The sequence below is a fragment of the Culicoides brevitarsis genome, chromosome 3, assembly GCF_036172545.1.
Source record: "Culicoides brevitarsis isolate CSIRO-B50_1 chromosome 3, AGI_CSIRO_Cbre_v1, whole genome shotgun sequence".
Classification (NCBI taxonomy): domain Eukaryota; kingdom Metazoa; phylum Arthropoda; class Insecta; order Diptera; family Ceratopogonidae; genus Culicoides; species Culicoides brevitarsis.
Window position 1 is genome coordinate 631,808 of NC_087087.1, and position 14,896 is coordinate 646,703.

At 35.3% G+C, this 14,896-nt stretch overlaps 4 protein-coding genes across 4 annotated transcripts; 3 read left to right on the plus strand and 1 right to left on the minus strand.

The window, feature by feature from the left end:
* The first annotated feature begins 91 nt into the window (after nt 1–91).
* On the plus strand, nt 92–3,723 carry LOC134833753 (ER membrane protein complex subunit 1). Its single transcript, XM_063848187.1, has 6 exons — nt 92–232; nt 333–1,402; nt 1,648–2,261; nt 2,318–2,519; nt 2,846–3,169; nt 3,230–3,723. The coding sequence occupies exons 1-6, from the start codon at nt 147–149 to the stop codon at nt 3,622–3,624; spliced, it is 2,691 nt and encodes an 896-aa protein (XP_063704257.1). The 5' UTR covers nt 92–146; the 3' UTR covers nt 3,625–3,723.
* A 112-nt stretch (nt 3,724–3,835) lies between these two features.
* Nucleotides 3,836–9,362, plus strand: LOC134835951 (PHD finger protein 14). Its single transcript, XM_063851000.1, has 7 exons — nt 3,836–3,973; nt 4,325–4,993; nt 5,559–7,799; nt 8,005–8,175; nt 8,237–8,445; nt 8,869–8,977; nt 9,039–9,362. The coding sequence occupies exons 2-7, from the start codon at nt 4,370–4,372 to the stop codon at nt 9,057–9,059; spliced, it is 3,375 nt and encodes a 1,124-aa protein (XP_063707070.1). The 5' UTR covers nt 3,836–3,973; nt 4,325–4,369; the 3' UTR covers nt 9,060–9,362.
* Nucleotides 9,363–9,443: 81 nt separating this feature from the next.
* On the minus strand, nt 9,444–11,183 carry LOC134835952 (60S ribosomal export protein NMD3). The gene is made up of 2 exons (XM_063851001.1): nt 11,049–11,183; nt 9,444–10,982 (listed from the first exon to the last, which is right to left on the minus strand). The coding sequence occupies exons 1-2, from the start codon at nt 11,105–11,107 to the stop codon at nt 9,512–9,514; spliced, it is 1,530 nt and encodes a 509-aa protein (XP_063707071.1). The 5' UTR covers nt 11,108–11,183; the 3' UTR covers nt 9,444–9,511.
* Nucleotides 11,184–11,322: 139 nt separating this feature from the next.
* Nucleotides 11,323–14,465, plus strand: LOC134834243 (programmed cell death 6-interacting protein). Its single transcript, XM_063848830.1, has 3 exons — nt 11,323–11,637; nt 11,797–13,264; nt 13,459–14,465. Exons 1-3 carry the CDS (start codon nt 11,429–11,431, stop codon nt 14,260–14,262), a joined length of 2,481 nt encoding a protein of 826 aa, XP_063704900.1. The 5' UTR covers nt 11,323–11,428; the 3' UTR covers nt 14,263–14,465.
* The last annotated feature ends 431 nt before the right edge of the window (nt 14,466–14,896 follow it).

The window sequence follows — 14,896 nt, forward strand, 5'->3', positions numbered from 1 at the left end:
AGACACAGGCGGCACAAATTTCTAAATGTGCGCTGGACTTGTTCATTCCCGAGTTCATTTCCGAGTTCATTTTAGAACTGAATGTCAACACGAAAAAATTATCATTTTCAACACATTTTTCCAAAGTTTTTATTTTTCACGGAAAAATGTTGAAATCTTTCGTAATTTTAAGCATCTTAGCATTAAGTTTAGTCAATGGATTGTACGAAGATCAAATTGGAAAGTTTGATTGGTAAGTATTTCATACAAAAAATCATGAAAATTAAAATTTTTTTTTCGTGACACGAAAATTTGATATCGATTTCTACATTAATTTTATCAATTTCATTCAGGAAACAATCATTTATTGGTATTGCAAAGTCTGCACATTTCGGAGATGGAGACAAAATAGCTGTAACAACGGAGGAAAACACTTTTGCTGTTTTGTCGGCGAAAAATGGAGAAATTCTCAGTCGTCAAGTGTACGAAAGCGATTCTCGGGGAGAAATTTTACTTCTTGCCGGCAATACAGCTGCTACGGGAAGTCATTTAACTCGCGATTACGACACAATTACCGTCTCGGGAAGAAATCCTTCGATCATTCGGGGATGGAATGCCGAGAATTCAGCTCTCGAATTTGAATGGTCTCTGAATTTGTTGAATGCGGATGCCGCCCCGAACGTTATGTGGTTTTACAATAAGCATTTTCTGTATCACGTCATTCCCGTATGGGGCTCGCATGTCGAAGTTGCTGGATATATTGCGAATAGCGGACAATCGACGAAACAAACTGCAACGAAAATCACGACGCCATGGAGTCGAAAGGAAAACTGTTTGCTCGTCGAGCAATATTTTGTGTGTCATGTGAAAAATCAAGTTTTAGTGTTGGATTTGATTGCTGACGGTTCAAATAATATCAAAACTGTTGCTGTTGATGTTTCTGATGCTCAAATTGAACGAGTTAATGGAGGTTTAGCTGCTGTTCGTGTTGGAAATCAGGTCGTTTTGTTGGCAGAAAAGACTGTAGTCAAGACAAAAATGCCAAATCCATCGTCAGTGTTTGCCGAAGCAAGTTTGGGAGATAACGGAGCCTTGATTGAAATCCTTAATGAAGAAGCCAACGTAAAAATTGTCACAACAGACCTTCAAACGAACAAACAAATTGAAGAATTATCAACAACAGCTTCTTATCCGAAAACATTGGGAGCTCCAAAGATTCTTGCTGCAAAATGTAGAAGCGGAAATCAACCAATTTGTCGATTGTTAGTGAAATCTGAGGATGGAGCTCTTGTTCTTTTGCAACAAGGCAAAATAAAATGGACTCGCGAAGAATCCTTAACGAACATTGATTCCGTGGAATTTGTTGACTTGACTTTATCTGATGCTGAAGGAGAATTAGAAGAAGAATTAACCAACAAGAATAGTAAGTTTCGATTTTTTTTTATTTTTCAAAAATTAAAATTAATCAAAAAAATTTAACATAAAATTTCTTTTCATGCATCCAGATGACAAAAAAGTCATTGAATGTGAGTCTCAAGTTTGACGTGTTTGAGTGTGATTTTTTTTTAGTTTTTTTTAGAATTAGATTTTTTAATTTTTTTTTTTTGGTTTAAATTTCATCTTTTAATATGAAAAAATTCTAATTTTTGATATTTTTTCATATTTTAGGGGACTTTTATGGAGCTTTTGTTCGTCGTATCGCAGGTCAAATAACCCATGCTAAAAATATCTTCTTACATGTCGTTGGAGGAGGTCCTGCGCCATCAGCTTCTCAAAAAGCGGGCTTAGTTCGTGATGATTTTGGACTTCACAAAATCATTATTATCGTAACGAAAACAGGAAAAGTTTATGGAGTCGATAATTTATCCGGAAAATTCCATTGGATCAAATATTTGCCTCATATGCAAGGATTTAACGAAGAACAAGGCTTACAATTGCTTGTACAAAGAACCTCCAAATATTATCCGCTTCCTGCGCAATGTGCTGTTATTGGAAAAGACAAAACCACGGGCAATGGAGTAATCTTCCAATTCAATCCGATTACGGGACAATCGCTTAATGGAGGAGATGGCGTTACAAAACTCACGTATCCAATTCAACAAATTGCATTGTTACCAAAATTGAATGAAGATTCACTCAAAGGCTTATTGTTGTTGGATAATAATAATCATGTGCATGCGTTACCTGAATCTACAGCTAAATTCGCTGATGGGCTTTATCTTTACACAGCAGATCGTAATACGGGAGCGATGTCGGGTTATTTTGTGCAGTTCAGTAATAATGTAAGGATTTTATCTTTTTTAAAAAAAATTGAAACTCATTTTTGTTGTTTTTTTAGAAATTACAAACAATTCCAACATGGAAACTTCATGTCGGAAGTATTGCTCGTCAACAAAAAATAATCAAAATTGCTTCTAAAAATCCAATTGAGCATGTTCATTCTCAGGGACGTGTTTTGGCAGATCGTTCTGTGTTGTACAAATATCTAAATCCTAATTTGGTTGCTGTTGTTACGCAAGGAATAGATCCTATTCATAAATGTAAGTTAAAAATTTGAACAAAGATTTTATATTTCGAGTGCGAGAATTTTTTTTTTATTTTGCACAAAAAAAAATTTTTTAACTCCTTAAATTTTTTTACGAATAAAAACACAAAATATTTTTTAATTTTTATTTCGGGAAATAAAAAAATATATTTTTAATTTTTATTTCGCGAAATAAAAAAAATTAAAATTTAAAAATATTTTTTTTGTATTTTTATTCGTTAAAAAATTGAAACTTTTTTGTGAAATTAAAAATTTTTTCTTTAAAATAATTTTTTTTTAATTTCTTTAAAATATGTTTTCAAACAATTTTTTTATTTTTAGATATTTTGAACGTACATTTGGTTGATGTTGTTTCCGGAGCAATTATTTTCTCAATGACACATCGTCGAGCAAAGGGACCTGTGAATATTGTTCATTCGGAAAATTGGCTAACATACTCGTTCTACAATGAAAAAGTTCGTCGCACGGAAATTACTTCAATTGAACTGTATGAAGGCAAAACACAAGCTAACAGTACTGTTTGGAGTTCTTTGGGAGCTCCTCCATTACCGCTTGTCGAACGTCAAACGTACATTTTCCCCGCAAATGTTGCCGTAATGAAAGAAACAATCACTGAAAAGGGCATCACGAACAAACATGTTTTGTGTAAGTGAATTTAAAATTTTTTTTTTTTGTTCAAAAATTAATTTTTAATGATTTTTTCAGTTGGCATCTCATCAGGACACATTTTGGAAATGTCATGGCATTTACTCGATCCTCGTCGACCTTCGACAAATCCTGAACGTGCGCGAGAAGAAGGCTTAATTCCTTACATTCCTGAATTGCCGATTCAACAAGATGCGATTGTCAACTACAACCAAACAATTGAACGTTTAAAGGGAATTCACACAGCGCCAAGTGGTCTTGAATCAACGTGCCTGATGATCGGATATGGCTTGGATTTGTTCGTAACTCGAGTTGCGCCTTCGAAAACTTTTGATTTGCTGAAGGAAGATTTCGATTATTTCCTTATCACGGCAGTTCTGACAGCACTCATCGTTGCTTCTTATATTACGAAGCAGCTTGCGTCGCGAAAACTCATAAAACAAGCATGGAAATAGGGAATTTTTGAAAAAAAAAAGACTTTTTTGTAGTTAAGGGAACATCTTGACTAAATAGATAAAATAAAAAATTAATAAATAAATTTGAACCAAATTAAAAATTTAAAAAAAAAAAAATTGAGGTTTACATCGAGTTTACATCGTCTCTTGAAATGCGAGTTGGTCAAAAAGTCCTAATGCGAAACGATTCTCACGATGTCAAAACATCCGTCAAGAGTAACCAGTGCGAGAAAGCAAATGCAGCGTTTTCATTGAATTTTACTGAATATAGCCCCGAAATAATTGAAAACTCGCGCAAATATCGGAGAAAACCTTCGTTTCCTACGAATTTTGTGATATTTTAACTTAGGTAAGGGGTAAAAGCGTTAAAAATTCGTGCAAAAAACGGAGGATGGCGAGAGTTCATTCGAATAGAAGAAAAAATTTGCACATTTTTAACATAAAATAATGCGAAAGAGAGCGATTCTGAGACAAAAAGTGTAATTAAATGCAAGAAAATTATCAAACTTTTTTATTAAAATGCAATTTTCGGATCAAAAAGGACTGAAAATGGAAAAATTCATGAAAATATCTTAAACCACTGAAGAATTTAACGTCACCTTGCCTCTCTCTCTCATTCCTTCTCGCATACAGCAAAAGACGCCGTATGTGTGTGTGATACTGTGAAAAGTGCACTAAATTGTTTTGTTCTTTTTTGCAGAAATTGCTTCGATCTGACTGCAAAAGTAGCTTGTAGAGACTTCTAATGGAGCGCAAAGAGCGTCGATTAGCAGCTTTAAACAATCATCTGACGACACAAACGCTTCTCGACTTTGATTTGGATGAGGAAAGTAGCGACAGTGATTTCTTGCCTCCCGAACAGGAAGACAGTGACAATGAGTTCAACTCTGACGATGATCCCGACAAAAGCGACGGCGATTCAGAAGGAGATGATGATGATGAAAGTTCCGAAAGTGACGATCTCGCGGGACTTTTGCTCGGCGAAAGTAGCAAAAAGAAAAGTTCAAAAGCCATCGAAGATGAACAGGTTTCCACGAACAATTTGTTGGAGTTGTTAGAAACGAAAACAGCGGATGAGCCGACAAAAGCTCTCGTGCATCCAAAAATCCCTCTGAAGCCAATTTGTTGCGTTTGTTTGGGAGATCGCAGCGATGACAGCAACGAAATTGTCGAATGTGATAATTGTGGCGTAACAGTTCACGAAGGTTGTTACGGCATCACAGAATCAAATAGTATTTCGAGCACAGCATCATCTTGCAGCACAGAACCGTGGTTTTGTGAAGCGTGTCGCGCCGATTTGACAGATCTCGATTGTGAATTATGTCCCAATAAGGGAGGCGTTTTCAAAGAAACGGATTGCGGAAGATGGGTAAGTTTAAATTTTCAACTTAAGGCCGCTCCAAATGAAACTCAAAATTTTGTCTGATGCCCCATATTAAAAATCGAAAATCTAATGGGGCAAAATAAAAAAAAAGTTAAAAATTTAATTGAAAATTATCAATTTTTCGTGCATTTTCATAATTTTTCAAGAAAATTTTTAATTTTTTTGTAATTTTTATATTCAAAATTGTATTTCGACATGAAATTTTCTTTCAAAAATAATTTTCATAAAAATTATTGAATTTTTTTTTCAAAAAAAAATTTACTATATTTTTTTGATATTATTTTTTTTCAATTTTAATTTAAATATTTTTAAATCAATTTTTAACACACAAAAATCAATGTAAAAAACTCAAAACAACAAAAATATTGATTTACGATCAAAAATTTTTAAGTAATTTCGCATTTTGTATAAAAAAAGTATTTTAAAATTTTTTATTTTAATATTTTTTTTTTAATTTTGGTCAAAATTATTGAGTTTCATTCTTTGAAATTCTTTCATTGTTTGAGGGTCTGAATTTATCAAAAATTTAAAATTTTTCTGTCTTTTTTAGGTTCATTTGGTTTGCGCTCTTTACGTACCCGGCGTCGCTTTTGGAGATGTAGATTCTCTGAGTAACGTGACACTCTTTGAAATGCAATACAATCGATGGGGTGCAAAAACTTGTAGTTTGTGCGAAGACTCGAGATTCGCTAAAACAGGCGTTTCCATTGGATGCGATGCGGGAATGTGTAAAACATACTTTCACGTTACGTGTGCACAAGCAGCTGGATTTCTCTCGGAAACGCATTTCGAGGAAGTTGATCCTTTTTATGCACATTGCAAACTCCATTCCGACAAAACGCTCGTGCGAAAGAGAAAACGCAATTATTACACATTTAAGCTTCAACACGAACAATGTATGCGAGAACGGGAACAAAGAAAGTCTGAAATGAATTTGGCGCAACAACGAATCGAGCGAAAATTGAAGAAACATCGAGGCAAATACTTGAGTGTTAAAGCAAGTAAACCCGAGCCATGGGTTCCAACGCAAAAAATGCCGCGACTTTTGTTGTCGAGTGCATCTGCTGTTCGAACATTGATCAAAAAAACCGAATTGATGGGCATCAATGCGGCGGCGATGGAATTCGAACAAGCACAAATCGCATCTTTAACGGAAATCAACAAGAAATGGCACATTCCTCCGGCATTCAGTGTCGAATTCGTCGGATATTATCTCGATCGAACGAATCGCATGGAAGAGATAAAGAAAAAACTACAGGAGCAAATTACGCTGAACAAACGTTTGACTGAAGAACAACACACGTTAAGGGATTCGTATAACGAAATATTGAAAAATAACGATACCGTGACGGAGAAAAACTTCAATTTGAAGACAACGATTGAAAAGTTACATTACCAAATTCTTGCGCTGTGCCCGAACAAACAATTAACTGTAGTAGATAACATAGGAAAGCCCGTTAATGTGCCAAAAATCGCATCTCCGCCGCATTCTCCTCCAATTCCTCGAAGAACAGCTGTTCCAACTGCCGCTGCGTTAAAAATGGGCGTCGGATTTCCATTGAAAAATTTCGCATCGACTCTCGGAGGAAACGAAATGAACGGAAGAGTTCTCAGCACACAAGCTTCATCGAGCAATTCTTCACGTACAGTAGATGGAATTGTGCTTAACAACTGCGGCATTTGCAAAAAGATGAATGATCAACATTTGCTGGCGAAATGTGACACGTGTAAACTTTACTATCATCTCGGATGTTTGAATCCCCCGTTGACACGACATCCGAAAAAATCCAAATTATACGGATGGCAATGTTCGGAATGTGATAAGTCAGATGACGACTTCAAGCCTGAAATAATTCCCAAACAACCAAGACGTTCACGCATTCGTTACAGCAAAGATGGTCAAATCTTGCCCGCAGATTTTGATGAATCTGATTTCCGAAGCGGAAGTGAAATGTCGAAATCAGGCACAAATACGCCGCGTCAAATCAAGTCTCCGCGAAAGAGTGATGTGATGCGAAACGGAAGCACAAATGGTCCCGAACTCGAAGAAGTTGTGAAGAAAGTTACAAAAGTGAGAAAACGCAAGTCATACACACCAAATAAGATCTCGAGTCAAAAACGCATGTCGAATGTTTCATCAACGACGAACGAATTATCGCTACAGGAAATGCCAACAAGCCCCAAACCTCTCGATTTGTCGAAAACAACTTCGACTCCGACGAAAAAATCTCCCAAATTGAAAATTAACAATTTGGATAAGCAAAAATACGTTTCAGAATTGATCGCAGTTTCGCCATCAACGTCTCCGACACAAACAATTCCCCCCAATAACATACTGAAAAAGTCGCCTGAAACGCCAAACAGCAAAAAGAAAACGAAAAACAAGAAAACTCTCGTTAACGAATCTCCAAAATCTCCGCCGAGAATTGCATCGCCAACGAGAAATGTAACGAAAATGAGTCCAACAACGCTTGTACCGAAAAACTTTTCGGTTGAATCGAGTCCCGTAATTGCGGCAGTAAGTACTTCATCGACATCAGTTGTCATGACAAATGGAAATGGATCCGAAAGTTCGCACAAACCAAAGAAAAAGCACAAAGAGAAGCATCGCAACAAGAATGGCGTCGACTCGGAGACATCAACATCGAAAGAGCACAAAGTTAAGCGAAAACGTAAGAAGAAGCATCAGGAAAAGACACCTGTTGATGCAACAACAATTTCAACGACGACGACAAATGAGCAGAATCATATCAGTGCAACGTTAGTCGAACAACCAAGGATCAAAATTAAGGTAAAATTTTTTTTCTTAATTTTTTTGAAAAAAATTTTTTTTTAATCTCAACCTTTTTTTCGAAATCTCAAATTTTATACAAAACTTCAGTTTAAAGCCAAAAAAATAAAAAAAAAAATATTTTATTTTTTAAAATTTTAATTTTATACCTAAAAAATTTTTTTTGCAAAGTTAATAATTTTTTAAATTTTTCTCAAAATTTCAGTTCAAAGCAATTCCTCGACCTGCGGGACAACCAATTACGGATTCAATGCCCCAATTGTTTTACGTGCCCACAGATAGCAATGATCCGCCGCCAGTATTAACAAACAACATGCTAAGTCGAACAAATTCATCAGATTCACACGAAGGTGTTAATTTAGTTAGTTTACCAACGGTAAGATTTTTTCCCTTTTCACATTTCTGATTATGTAATTGAAATTTATTTTTTTGAACAGTCCCCAATTAGAACGGAAACAAATCACATAACAACAACAACAACAGCAAAGAACAAAACTCCCCAACGTGGCATCAAGAGAAAGTCGACATCAGCGTTGGAAACATCGAGTCGTAAAAGTTTGCAGCTACCCGCAAATAGTTCAGCGACAGTATGTGAAGATGTGTGTGATGTTTGCAAAGAAATGGGAACTGCACAAAATCTAGTCAGGTATGAAATTTGAAAATATTTTATTTTAATTTTGTAAAATCGAAAATTCAATGGCCTATTTTCATAAATTTTTAAAAATGTAAATTTTTACTATTTTTTTTTTTTTTTGAAAATCATATTTTTACTTAAATTTTCTTCTCAAAAAATATTTTTCAGAAAATTATTGAATTTATTTTTTTAATTTTTTTAAAAGTTTTTTCTATGATTTTTTTTTTAAATTTGAAGTATTATGAAATCAATTTTTAATTTAGCAAATCTCAAAGTAGATAATTAAAAAAACATCAAAAATATTATTTAACGCTCAAAAATAGTAAAAATTTTATACATTTTATAAAATTTTATTTTCAAAATTTTTTGAATTTATTTTCGATTTTCATTAGATATGTTTTTTTTTCAAAAACTTAATTTTTTATATATTTTTAGATGTGACGAATGTCTCAAATATTATCACTTTCATTGTTTGGATCCTCCGTTGAAAAAGTCACCAAAGCGACGTGGATATTCATGGAATTGCTCTGATTGTTATCCAAGTGTAAGTTTCAATTAAAATTTTTATTTCGAAATTTTCAATTAAAATTTTCTTTTTCTTTCAGGATGTTGAAAAGAAAAAATGATCAACAAATTTGAAAAAACGACCTTTATATTGTCGCAAACTGTGTTCATGTAAAATGTGCTAAATCGGTGATTCATGATATTAAAACTTTCAGTACAGTATACTACTAAAGCCCAATCATCTTAAACAAAACTTCAAATTATAGACTTAACTCTATAAGAAAAAAAATGACTATTTAGGTTTTAAGATAAATTATAAAAAAAAATAATCTTAATAAATTTTTGGTTTATATTCATGATGTCTGAAAATATGGTATTAATAAAAATCGCTCTTCTTTCATTTTTTTAAAAGGTTAGCAAATTAAGGTATTCGTTTGTAAATAATTATGTAATTTTTTAACAGGAATTTAATTTAACGTGAAAAATATAAATAATAAAATAACGAATTTAATGAAAAAAAATTTTTTATTTCATTTTTTACTTCAAAATATTCAACAATTCATAAAAAAATTTTTTATTCATCTCCCATTTCGACATCATCTCCGATGACAAGATCATCGAGCATCTCTTCCAACGTGACTCGCGGCGCATTTTGATCATCCATGTCATTCGTGTCGACGGGAATTTGTTTTTTGCTGTCCTTGAAAATGTTTACATTTTGTCTCAAAGTTGGATCTTCTTCCAAATCTTCCAAAAATTCGTTGTAATCAGCTCCTTCGCCATCTGTATCGGTCATTGGTTCATCAACTAAATGCTTGAGTTTCCAATTTCGCATACGTTTTCGCACAGATTTGTCGCCATAGTGTTTCTTCACGACAATTACATCGGGGATTTTGTCACTTTTGAGTTTTTCAAAGTCGGCATTGTTGATGTTTGCTTCACTTAAGTCGTAACACATCACAGAATCGCCAACTTTTAACAAATGTCCAATGTGTGTTCGGGTATGAATTGTATTTTCATTGACGCCAAGTTCGCTTGCTTTAACGAGCCAAATATCCGACAACACGTGTTTGTGTGAAACGGGACCTTGACCCGGAAAATAATTTCGATCTTTGTCTTGCACATATTCCAAATCCATAACGATGAATTCGACGAGTTGTTTCGGATTACAAATCGATTCGAAAGGGCTTTTCCAATATGCCATTCCCGTAATTTCCGCCATTTGAGCTGTCAGAGGATCGATTAGATGAATTTGCGCACCAACACGTTGAATCAAGCAAATTGGAGATATGCTGCCTAAATGTTGTTGTTGCTTTTTGTTCAAACAAACTAAACTTCCCTTTGAAACAGGCACAACTTCGATGGCATACGTGAATTTGTAGTTGTAAATGTTACTGTGAATGTCTTGCGAAATGAGTTTCTTCGCTGTCGTTAGCTTGATGGGCAAAACGCTACTTATGAAATCGACCATTTTACGGGCATGCGAATCTGTGTGATAGAAAAAGTCCATTCCATTGGGCGCAGGTTTGATACCAATTGTGTTTTCGTGAGCGCGATGCTTCAAAATCATCTGTTCCAAGTAGAAAAGGGTCTTTTTGTTGATTGCCTTTTGACGCACTTGCACGACACATTGCCAAAAATCTTTCGCTTCAGTACGATGACAATCGTCACACATTTGATTCTGAACCGTAAATTCGACGACAAAAATTTGCTGCAAAACAGTTCCTCCCATTACTTGTCCGTGAACAGTTAATTTGACTTTTATACGTTTCGAATGAGGCTCTGTCCAAACGAAACCCGCATCAACGAGTTTGACATCCTTCAGGCCTTTGAGTTTTTTGATACAAACAGCCAACAGTTCACGCGACTCGAGCGAAGCTTTGACCCATTCCATGGGAGGTTGCAAATAACGCTCGCAATTGCGACAAAAGTGAAGAACAGCCTGTTTGGGAATTCCTTCGGTAATGTCGACGTGTGTTCGGAGACAAGCAACACACATATTTGCGGGATTTGGCTCAATATCGACGCCACATTCGCAACAAAGACTGCAAAAAAAAATAATATTTTAACAAAATCAAAATTATGAAGAAATTCGACAAATTAACACTTACATTTTGTTGACTCCGCTTCCCGAAGTTTGGGGATTTCCTTCTGTTGACATGTATTCCATTATTAATGAAGATTTCCTCAATTTTTTACATGAATTTTGGAAATCACAAATGAAAACATGAAAAACGTGCGATTTGTGAGACGAATGAAATTGATAACGTTTTCGTAGTTCATGTAACGGGCACTACGTATATAGATGGCGCTTTTGTACTTCCCGTATCGCCCGTCACGCATATAAATGGCGCTGTTTTATCATTTTCATTCGTCTCAATTGACTCCAGACATAATTTTTAATTTTTTTTGTCGAACTCCCAAAAAAAGTCAAAAATCTACAATAAAATTGAAATTTTGAAGATTTTTAACGTAACTAATCGAAGACAAAATGATTGGAGATTTGTTGGTTGTGCCTGTAAAAAAGCCATATGAGGTAGATATTGTGAAACCATTGAAAAATCTGATTCAGAGCTCGTATTCGTCATCGGGAGATGCAGGAGAATATAATGAAGCTGCTGCGGAATTTGGCAAACTGAGAAATGGAGCTGTCTTTAAGGTTTATGAGAAATACGAGAGCTCATTGCCCGTTGTCTACAAGTGAGTATTTTTTAAGGAATGTCGGATTGAAAAAAACTATGACTCATCGACGTCTATTGTTTTGTTGTGTATATAATCCGTATATTTACATTGATGATGTTGAAATTAATGATGTTGACTTTTGACTTCTAATGATAACATTTTTTCATTTTTTTTTAGTTATTATGATCAATTGTGTGCTTTGGAGACGAAAATCCCCGTGCAAGAGTTGCAAGTTCCCTTCAAATACAAAGATGCCTTTGACAAGGGAACAATTTTCGGAGGCAGAATGAGTCTAACGATTTCTTCGTTGGCTTACGAGAAAGTTTGTCTTCTCTTCAATATTGCTGCCTTACAAAGTGCTGTTGCGGGAAGTCAAGGATTCGATTCTGACGATGGTTTGAAGGCAGCTGCAAAGTTGTTTCAACAAAGTGCGGGCATTTTTGCGCATTTAAAGTCAACAGCTCCCGCGGCAATTCCTCAAGAACCAACGCCCGACTTGAATCCTGATTGTTTGCAAGTTTTGTCGAGTTTGATGGTTGCTCAGGCACAAGAAGCATTCATCTTGAAAGCCATACGGGACAATGTGAAAGAACTTTTGGTCGCAAAATTGTGTTGTCAATGCGAAGAAATGTACGCGGATGTGTTGAAATTGATGCAAAAAGAGAGTCTGCGTACGTTATGGGACAAGGAATGGATAACAACAGTTGCGGGAAAACAAGCTGGCTTCCATGGATTGACAATGTTGTATCAAAGTTTGGTGAATCGCGCAAACAAACAAGTTGGTCAAGAAATTTCTCGTCTTCAAAAAGCTGTTGAATTGTTTAATGCGGCAAAATCTCGTTCAGGAAAGCCAACATTCTTCGAAGAATATGCGAACAAGGCACAACGTCATTTGACAGAAGCACGAAAAGACAACGATTTCATCTATAACGAACAAATCCCCGATATCAATACATTAGAAGGACCCGGAAAGATGCCTTTGGCAAAAGCACAACCCCTTTCGCCGCCCTTGAACAAAGATTTCAAAGATATTTTTGCAAATCTCGTTCCCGTTGCCTTACATCAAGCTTTAGTATCGTCTGATGCACGCAAAAATGAGATTGTTAATGCCGAAATAATGAAGTTGCGCGAACAAACTCAAACCTTGAATGCAATTCTGTCAAGTTTGAACCTTCCCGCAGCAATTGAGGATACAGCAAAGGGAACATCTGTTCCTCCATCCTTGCTTGAAAAAGCAAATACTTTGAGATCTAAAGGAGGAATCGAGTCGATCAAAAGTCTCATTGACGAATTACCGGATTCTCTCAAACGCAATCGAGAAATTCTCGATGAAGCAGAGCGATTGTTAAATGAAGAACGCGATTCGGATAATCAGTTGCGAGCACAATTCAAGGAGAAATGGACTCGTACGCCATCGGATAAATTGACGGAGATGTTTAGGACAAACGTGACAAAATATCGTGAAATTATTAATAATGCCGTAACAGCGGATCGTGTTGTTCGCGAAAAGTTCGATAATAATGCGTATGGCATGGAATTGATGTCGAAATCAGCTGCCGAACTGCAAGAAGCAATTCCTCAAGCTGCTGGAGAACGAGCAACATTGAGTCCAAGTGTTCAACGTCTCAGGGAGCTTATGCAAAAGGTTCGTTTTATGAAATTATTCTTTGTTTTTGAAATTTTTATTTTTAAAATTTTCATTTTTCAAAATTTGAAAAAAAAAAATATCTCTTCGTAAAACGCCTTCTCATGAAACTTACCCTGAACAATGTTTTTCATCAAAAAAAAATTTTTTGTTAAACTTTGTTCATTTTTTTTTAATTTTAATTTTTTTCACAGGTTGAACAAATCAAATCTGATCGTGACGCATTAGAAACAGAGCTAAAATCAGCAACTTTGGATATCAAGAGTAAATTTATGGAAGCTTTAGCTGCTGATGGAGCAATTGACGAAGCAGCAATTTCCGTCTCTGAAATTGGAAAAGCTTTAGCTCCGTATCAACGTCGCGTTCAACAATCTTTGCAAGAGCAAGAACAAGTTGTTGCCGAAATTCAAGAGCAACATGCTTCATTTTCACGTGAAAGCGGCGCCGGAACAAATTCTCGTGATGCTCTTTTAAAACAACTTGCTGCCGCTTATGATGTCTTTACTGAATTGCAAAATAACCTAAAAGAAGGCACAAAATTCTACAATGACCTCACAGAATTACTCGTAATTTTCCAAAACAAAATTTCCGATTTTTGTTTCGCACGAAAAACCGAAAAGGAAGAACTTTTGAAAGATTTGACATCAGCAAGTAGTCGATCTGCGCCTCCTGCGACACCGTCCATTCCTCAACATCATACAGATTCGTCGAATAACTTTGCAGCAACTTCAGCAAATCCCGCAAGCGCTCCATCTGCTCCCGGAAATGTCCCGTATCCAACACAAATTCAAAATATGCCGATCCCGTATGGAGCAACAGCTCAAACTCCGTATCCGACATATATGCCGCCGCCAATGCCGCAATGTTTCAATCCATATGCAACGTTACCATATCCAGGCGCTTATCAATTCCCTCAAGGACCTCCGCAAACGGGATACGGAACATGGCCCGGACCTCAAGGAAATTATCAAGGATATCCTCATCAACCGCCTCAATAATTTATTAAAATTTTTAATTTTTCAAAAAGTGTCATTACTCGAATGATGAGTCTAAACTACACACTTCCTTACTGTTATCGATGGTTTTTTGCTAAAAATCAATTTTTTTCGTTATTTTATCCAATCTTTATTATTATTATGAATATCAGTGAATTAACAAAAAAAAATATTCTTGAAGCATTTTTGAGCAAATAAATTTAATAAATGTACTCAATTTTGTCTATCAATTTTTGGTTATGAGATTAATGATCAGAGTGTCAACTTGAACAATTTACTGCTTTAATTATTATGATAATAAGTTCATGAGTGCTTGAAAAAAACAAAAATCTTCCATGATGAAAAACTTTCCTTCCCCAAATAAAATTTTCTTGTTGCTTTCGCCGTTTTTGTATTATACGCCGTATAATAATAAATAATAATGATGTTATATGGGGATAATCTAAAAGTTTGTTGTATATTGCATGGGAAATTCAGAACAAGGTGCTTAGCTTATTAATCTTGTTCGTTCGTTGGCTGGCTGACGATGATGATGATGATGTTGTTGTTCGTTACACAGCATAGGTATCTTTATTGTTCTACCTTAAAATTTTATGTTTATTATTTTGTCTGTCTTGTGTGCGGTATGTAAATCATG